The sequence below is a fragment of the Macaca mulatta genome, chromosome 19 (genome assembly GCF_049350105.2).
Source record: "Macaca mulatta isolate MMU2019108-1 chromosome 19, T2T-MMU8v2.0, whole genome shotgun sequence".
Lineage (NCBI taxonomy): Eukaryota > Metazoa > Chordata > Mammalia > Primates > Cercopithecidae > Macaca > Macaca mulatta.
The window spans coordinates 58,587,611-58,595,231 of NC_133424.1; the positions used below are offsets into that span (position 1 = coordinate 58,587,611).

Consider the following 7,621-nt stretch of genomic DNA (forward strand, 5'->3'; position numbering starts at 1 on the left):
TGAGCAGCCTGTCCCCAAAGGAGTTCAAGCAAAGGTTCTGCGCAGGATGCCTTTGGCTGTGTGGTGGGAAGGGGGTGTCTTGCAGCGTGGTTCACTGCCCAGGAGGACCCCCAGGACCCCCTGTTGGTGACATCCAGGCCGCTTTGGTGCTGATTCCTGGGCTCTGACCTGAGACCTCTGGGTTCTGAGCTGTGATGTTGCTCTCGAGCTGGGATCTCCGGGGTCTTGGTTCAGGGCCGGGGCCTCTGGGTTCCAAGCACCAGTGAGGAGAGTGCTGGGAGGGAAAGGGTGGGCGGGCTTTGGTCTTGTGGGAGGGAGAGAAGGGGGGGAGGTTTGTGGTGGGACCTGCTGAGGAACACATTTTGAGCTGCATCTTTATTGGAGGAGGAGGCAGTGGGGTTTTTGGCCATGGGAGGAGAGGAATGGGGGGCAGATTAGCAGGGCCTCAGTGGGAGGGGTAGTGTGGCCAATTCTGGATGAGGTTGTAGAGCTGGTCGCCTGGAGAGAGTGTACGCTGCACATCCCGGTGTCCTTTGAGCACATAGTTGGACTTCAGGGCTCCCTGAGCCACACCGCAGGCCAGTAGACCCTGGGCTGCCCGGAGGGCCCGGGGTAGGGGCACCCGATCTGGAGGAGACAGAGGTAAGAGTTAGGCAGGGGCTTCCCTGAAGGGCAGTGGTAGTGTAGGGCCCTGTGTCAGCCCCCATCCCGACTGGCTGGACAGTCACTCACCCATGTAGTTGCCCATGAAGCTGATGCCAATGGACATGGTGTTCCAGTCGCGATGTGCGTGCGCGCCCGTGAAGTTCCAGCCACGGCCCTCGTATACGAGCCCATCTTCTCCAATCAGGAAGCTGCATGGGGAGGTGGGAGGGGCTTGATGAGTGAGGGAGGGTTTCCCGAGAACAACTCCTTCTTCCTCCACTCACCCTGCCTCGGTTCCTGCCCTGGTGCACACAACTTCCCCAGCATCCTTCTCACCCCTTAATTTCCCACGATAGTAACAATGACTGTGGTCATTTATTGGGCCCCTGCCATGTGCCAAGCACAGCTCTGCATACACCTTTTTTTTATCCTCATGGCAACCCTGATCACCCCATTTTATATAGATAGAATCAGAGCGGTAGAATCACCTGCCCTGGGGTCACACAGCCCGTCTGGTGCATAGCTGGGGTTTGTACCCAGGCCTCTGTGGTCCCCACCCATGTGATCTTGTGCCTTGCTCTCTCCTGCCTCCCTAGAGGATTTGTGGAAGTCCTGTTTTACTGAATCCTTGCAGGACAGCCCTCTGAGGCAGGGACTCTTTTTTTTTTTTTTTTTGAGATGGAGTTTCACTCTTGTTGCCCAGGCTGGAGTGCAGTAGGGTGGTCTCGGCTCACTGCAACCTCTGCCTCCCAGATTCAAGCGATTCTCGTGCCTCAGCCTCCTGAGTACCTGGGATTACAGGCATGAGCCACCACACCCGGCTAATTTTTGTATTATTAGTAGAGACAGGGTTTCACTCTGTTGGCCAGGCTGATCTCGAACTCCCAACCTCAGGTGATCTGCCCGCCTTGGCCTCCCAAAGTGCTGGGATTACAGGCATGAGCCACCGTGCCTGGCTGAGGCAGGGACTCTTACCATCCTCATCTTAAGCTGAGAGTGCAGAGACTCAGAAAGCGACATAGTTTGTACAAGGTCCTCAGAGCTCCCTGCCTCTCAGATCTCTGCCCTCGCCCCAGCCTGCTTCCTGCCCTGGGGTCCTCTGGGGGACAGGATCAGAGACTCAAAGTTGGGGTCACAATCAGATACCGACCCTGGAGCCCCAGCACCTGCCTCTTTGAGGTTTCCAAGCCTGGCAGCAAATCCTTAAGGCTGATTCATTCAGTAGGTCCGATTGAGCATGTCTGACATGGCACATGGGGATGAACTAGAAGATCAGTGCCTTGCAGCTGCAGTATGTGCCAGCTCAGCCCTCGCACTCACAGTGTCATTAGTGATGCACAGAATGTTGGAACTTCCGAATCTCGAGTCCTGAATCTGCTGCTTAGGAAGCCAGCTCCCAGAATCTGGCCCTGGTGACGCTGGCTGCTGGGACTGGCTGGTTATGGCCCTGCCGGTGATGCTGGCTGCTAGGACTGGCTGGTTATGGCCCTGCCATGTTCCCGGAGCCTGGCATGATGGTGGTGGGGTCGGGGTTGGTTGGTTCTCCCTGGTCATTTGTTGCATGAATACATCTCATTTAAACCTCAGCCACCATCGCCAAGCGGGTACAGTCCAAAGCCCCATTTACAGGTGAAGAAACGAGGCTCAGAGAGAGAACGTGACATGACATGTAAAGGGGATTCAGAATGTTAGAACCAGATTCTGAATCCTAAAAGCTGAGGGCCAGACACCGGCTGCTTCTGTATGTGGTGACGTGGACCTGAGGCTGTAGAGCCAGGCTTGGGCCTTCGTGACCTCATGGGAACACTTAGAATTGGAGCGCCTGAGTCTTGGAAACAAAACGTTGACGTTGGATTGTTTGATAAAATCTTGAACTGGAAGGGCTGGGAATACCTTTGGAAACCTGTAGACTTCTCTGGGTGGGGTTTTTTTCTTTTTTTCATGACACAGCCTTACCAGGTCCTGAGAGCATGTGCTCCCTGGGTGGGGTCTATTGAAGTGGACTCTGGGGACCTGGGGATCTGGGGACCTGTGCGTTCCTCCAGTAAGCAATGCAGGGGATTCTGATGCTACCTGGGTCTGAGAGCTTGCAGGATTCAAACGTTCCCTTCCCTTGGAAATCCTCAGGCTGGACTGCAGCCCATTATAAGGAGGAGGTAGCTGGTAGGCATGGCCCCGGACCTGCTTCAGCCGGCACCCCTTATGATCTCTTCTCCCCATGGCAGCCAGAGGGAGTCTCTTGTACCTACACTAGTCCCCGTCCCTGCTTTGCAGGGGGAAGCCTCCCGTAGCTCCCATCTTGGAGTAAAAGCTACAGTCCTCACTGTGGTCCACAAGGCCCTGCCTGGTCCGGCCCTTTCCCCATTTCATTCTGCTCCCCCGGCTGTGTTCAGCCACCCTGTCCTTCCCACGGGACCCACCCACTCAGCCCCGTTGGCTTTGCCCCCAGCACCCTCTGCCACCAGCACTCCTCTGTCAGCTCCCCGATCCCAGAGCCAAGGCAGCCACTCTCAGGGAATTTCCCTTGCCCCACCCTTTCAAGGAGCCTGTGTGGGTCTGGTCCCAGCCTGAGGTCACCCTCCCTCACCTCCTTTTATCCATCACCTCTATCACCGTCTGAATTCACCTGTGGCCTGGGCTTCTTTCTCCTTGCGGGTCTTTCAGCCCCAGGAGGCTAGAGTGGCACCGTTCTCCATGCCACATCTGGCACACTGCCTGGCACATAGTAGGTGCCTAATGGCAATAGCCTGTGGCTTTGCGGGCCCCTGTGTGTCAGGCAGTTCCTAGGTGCTTTGCCTGTATTGGCTCATTTAAGGAGCAGATGGGCCGCGATCCCGTTGACTTTGCGGAGGAGGAAGCTGAAGCCGGGAGGACCTGCCCCAGCTGGGGAGGGATCTGCCCCAGGCCTCAGCCAGCAATAAGCTGAGCTGACTCTGGAACCCAGCTCCGCACTGAGTCAGCCTGCTTTTCTGCCTCCTAACAAAGGCACCAGGCATCAGGAAGCGGCGCCTTCATAAGGCGCCGCGGACACCTTGGTGCGTGTTAGGCAAAGTCTGCCCCTTCCTCCGGGGAAGCGGGGCTTGGATTTCAGCCCATCCCCGGCCCTCACGCATCTTGGTTCTATGAGCACCTGCACTGGCCCACGCGGTGACCCGAGGAAGAAATGAAGACCCTGTGAGGTTCAGTAAGCTGCTCGGGGTGTCAGCCAGGTGGCCCCAGCACCCGGCCTAGAACCGGTCCCGCTGGCGGGCACTTGCACACCTTTGCCTCTGGGGTCCCTGGTCCAGCCCGTGCCTCCCCGCCGCACTCACTTGTAGCCCACGTCGCACCAGCGCAGTGTCTTCACGTGGTAGGACTGCACATTCTGGGTCTGCTGCTGGCACAAGGCTGGGGTGTTGCAGCTGCTGCCCGCCGTGTGCGACACCACCACATAGCGCAAGGGCAGGCTCAGGCGCTGGGTGCACTCTGACTGCAGGGCCCTCCACTCGTTCCGGGGCACTATAGGGCTGCAGCAGGCCGGGGCTTCTGTCTTCTGAGCCTCTCCGAGTCGAAGGAGGCCGAGGAGAGCCCAGGCAAGCAGCGCACAGCGGCGGGACATAGCGGCAGGGCGGCAGGGGCGGGGAGACCGCTAGGAGAGCCAGGTGGCGGGGCCGCCTTTATCTGCTGGGGGATTCCGGGAGTGGCCCGGAAAGTCTTGCTTCACACCCTGCTGGGACTTCCCTGCTGGCCCAGCAGACCCCAGACTCAGCTTCCTTCCCTGGCAGGGCCAGGGCGGGATGCACTGTGGTTGGAGTCTGGGTTGCGCCCATGGCAATGACAGGCCGCCTCGCTCAGCAGGGAGGGCCGCACAGGCTTCGCCCCGCCGTTTCCGGAAGACCCGGGGCCGGGATCCCGGTCCTGCTTGTCTCTCCCCCTCTCAGTGGAACATTGAACAACTCAACAGGAACTTACATGGCAGATCCCCGGGGCGTTGGCACATCTTCTCTCCGCAAGGACTGAGGTAACAAAGGTGTTCATTTTAAAAACACTTCCTTCTCCCAGGTCCAAGCCTGATGCCATTTACCCTTGCAGCAAACTCACGAGGTGAGTATCTGGAAGCCCATTTCACAGTGGAGGAAACTGAGGTTGGGAGCAGGTAAGTCACAGGCTGAGACGACGGAGGCACTGGAGCCCCGCGTCTAGAGCCAGGCTGCCTGTGTGTGAATCCTGGATACCCAGTGTGTGAGAGCCTGCAAGTGGTTTTTAAAAATGTGTATTTAAAAAATATATATATTTTAAATTTTATTTTATAAATAATATTTTACTTTTTTTTTTTTTTGAGATGGAGTTTTGCTCTTGTCACCCAGGCTGGAGTGCAATGGTGCGATCTTGGCTCACTGCAATCGCAGCCTCCCAGGTTCAAGAGATTCTCCTGCCTCAGCCTCCTGAGTAGCTGGGATTACAAGCACGCACCACCACGCCCAGCTAATTTTTGTATTTTTAGTAGAGACGGGGTTTTGCCATGTTGACCAGGCTGGTCTCGAACTCCTGACCTCAGGTAATCTGCCCACCTCGGCTTCCCAAAGTACTGGGGTTGCAGGCATGAGCCACTGCGCCTGGCCTAAGGTTTGTAATTAAAAAAAAAAAAAAAAAAAAAAATATATATATATATATATATATATATGTGTGTGTGTGTGTGTGTATATATATATATGTGTGTGTGTGTATATATATATATATATATAGAGAGAGAGAGAGAGAGAGAGAGAGAGAGAGAGAGAGAGAGCGCGATCTCACCAGGCTGCCCATGGTTGGTCTCGAACTCCTGAACTTGAGCCATCCTCCTGCCTCAGCCTCCCAAGGTGCTGAGATTACAGGCGTCAGCCACCATGTCCCAGCACCCTACAAGTGATTGAACCTTCCTGTGCCTCAGTTTTCCCCACCTGCAATATGGGGATGACATAGTACCTGAGTCAGAGGGTTGATGAGGGATTAGATGGGTTGCAGGGGTAGAGCCCTTAGAAGGTGTCTGGCACAGAGTCCCACAGTCACACCCGTGGGACCGGAACTCCAGCCCACCCTTGGTAGGAAGAAACATGCTTTATACATGGGGACCTCTGGCAGCTCAGTTCGGGAGAGGAGGGAATCTGGGGTCTGGAGAGGAACAGCCATTTGCCCAGGGCCGGAGTGGGTTGGGGTCACCTGTTGGGGCAGAAGGCTTTCCTGGGCCCTCTGTCCTGCCCAGGTCCCCTTCCCATGCCTTCCTAGAGCACGTGGTGAGTTCAGGGCAGACTACCTGGTTCGTTCTTCTACTCCTTCTATTTTAGTGGCTCTTTAAAAAATTACAAAAGGGATCTCTCATTTGCCCTCTGGCAAGGAAATCAAAATAAATTACAAAAGTAACACATGCTGTAACAAGTTGAATTGATACAAAATGTTAATCACCTGTGTCCCACCCCTCCAGCGCCACCCACCTGAGGCCACCTGGGAACAGTGTGGTGTGTTTTCTTTTTTCTCCTTCCTTCCTTCCTTCCTTCCTTCCTTCCTTCCTTCCTTCCTTCCTTCCTTCCTTCCTTTTCTCTCTCTCTCTCTCCTTCCTTCCTTCCTTTCTTCCTTTCTTCCTTCCTTCCTTCCTTCCTCCCTCCCTCCCTCCCTTCCTTCTCTCTCTCTTTTCTTTTTCCTTTCTTTTCTTTTCTTTGTCCCCCTCTGTCACCCAGACTGGAGTGTAGTGGCATGATCTTGGCTAGTGCACTGCAAGCTCCGCGTCCTGGGTTCAAGTGATTCTCCTGCCTCAACCTCCCAAGTAGCTACAATTAGAGGCGTGCGCCACCATGCTCAGCTAATTTTTGTATTTTTGGTAAAGACAGGGTTTCACCATGTTGGCCTGGCTGGTCTCGAACTCCTGACCTCAGGTGAGCCACCCACCAGTCTTCCAGAGTGCTGGGATTACTACAGGCATGAGCCACCGCACCTGACCAGTGTGGTGTGTTTTCATCTTCCATGTCCTGCATTCTCACGTACAGTGTACTCATGCTGTTACTGAATTGTGCACCAGGCATCTGTGGCACTTTTTAGAAATTATCACATACTCATGACAAGCTTGCAAGATGCATGTTATTATTAACCCCTCTTACAGTTGACGAAACTGAGGCCCGGGTGTATGATCACATACAGGAGTTGGTGAAGCTGGGGTTTGGCTACAGGCTTTCTGCCTGCAGAGTTATAAACCATATTCTCTTCCCTACAAACTTATATAAGGACATAAAAAAAAGTAACAAAATCAAAACCATGTGCATCAATTTACCTTTTGTCACCTAATATTTCATGGGCATCTCACCAGGGCAGTATATCTAATTCTAATTTATTCTTTGTAATAGTTGCACAATGTGCTGTAGTATCAGTTCAGCATTGTGGATCTTTTAGTTTTTGAAGTTTTCCAGTATTTTCCCCACACTACGCAAAATATTTTCAGACATATGTCCCTATGCACTGGTGCATTTATAAGTAAATTATAAACACAGAGTTATTAGGTCAATGAGTATACATATTTAATTAATATTACCAGATTGTTTTCCCCAAAAAGCTATTAATAATTCATATTTTTCACCAGTAATGTTTTGGAGCCTCCTTACCCCGACCCCAGAAGTGGGTGTTATCACTTTTTTTTTTTTTTTTTTGAGTCAGAGTCTCGCTCTGTCACCCAGGCTGGAATGCAGTGGCAAGATCTCGGCTCACTGCAACCTCCACCTCCTGGGTTCAAGCCATTCTCCTGCCTCAGCCTCCCAAGTAGCTGGGACTACAGGCGTGTGCCACCATACTGGGCTAATTTTTGTATTTGTAGTAGAGATGGGGTTTCACCATGTTGGCCAGGCTGATCTCGAACTCCTGACCCCAGTGATCCACCCACCTCGGCCTCCCAAAGTGCTGGGATTACAGGTATGAGCCATCTTGCCTGGCCAGCGTTATCACTTCTTAAATTTATAGGTGTAAAGTGACA

The 7,621-nt window shown here is 53.5% G+C and overlaps 1 protein-coding gene and 1 non-coding gene across 2 annotated transcripts; one reads left to right on the forward strand and one right to left on the reverse strand.

Moving 5' to 3' along the window:
- The first annotated feature begins 169 nt into the window (after positions 1 to 169).
- MIR769 (microRNA mir-769) lies at positions 170 to 230 on the forward strand. The gene has a single exon (NR_128374.1). It is a non-coding gene; the product is annotated as a microRNA mir-769 (primary transcript).
- A 130-nt stretch (positions 231 to 360) lies between these two features.
- Positions 361 to 4,578, reverse strand: PGLYRP1 (peptidoglycan recognition protein 1). The gene is made up of 3 exons (XM_001103121.5): positions 3,957 to 4,578; positions 733 to 854; positions 361 to 627 (listed from the first exon to the last, which is right to left on the reverse strand). The coding sequence occupies exons 1-3, from the start codon at positions 4,241 to 4,243 to the stop codon at positions 446 to 448; spliced, it is 591 nt and encodes a 196-aa protein (XP_001103121.3). The 5' UTR covers positions 4,244 to 4,578; the 3' UTR covers positions 361 to 445.
- Between the last annotated feature and the right edge of the window lie 3,043 nt (positions 4,579 to 7,621).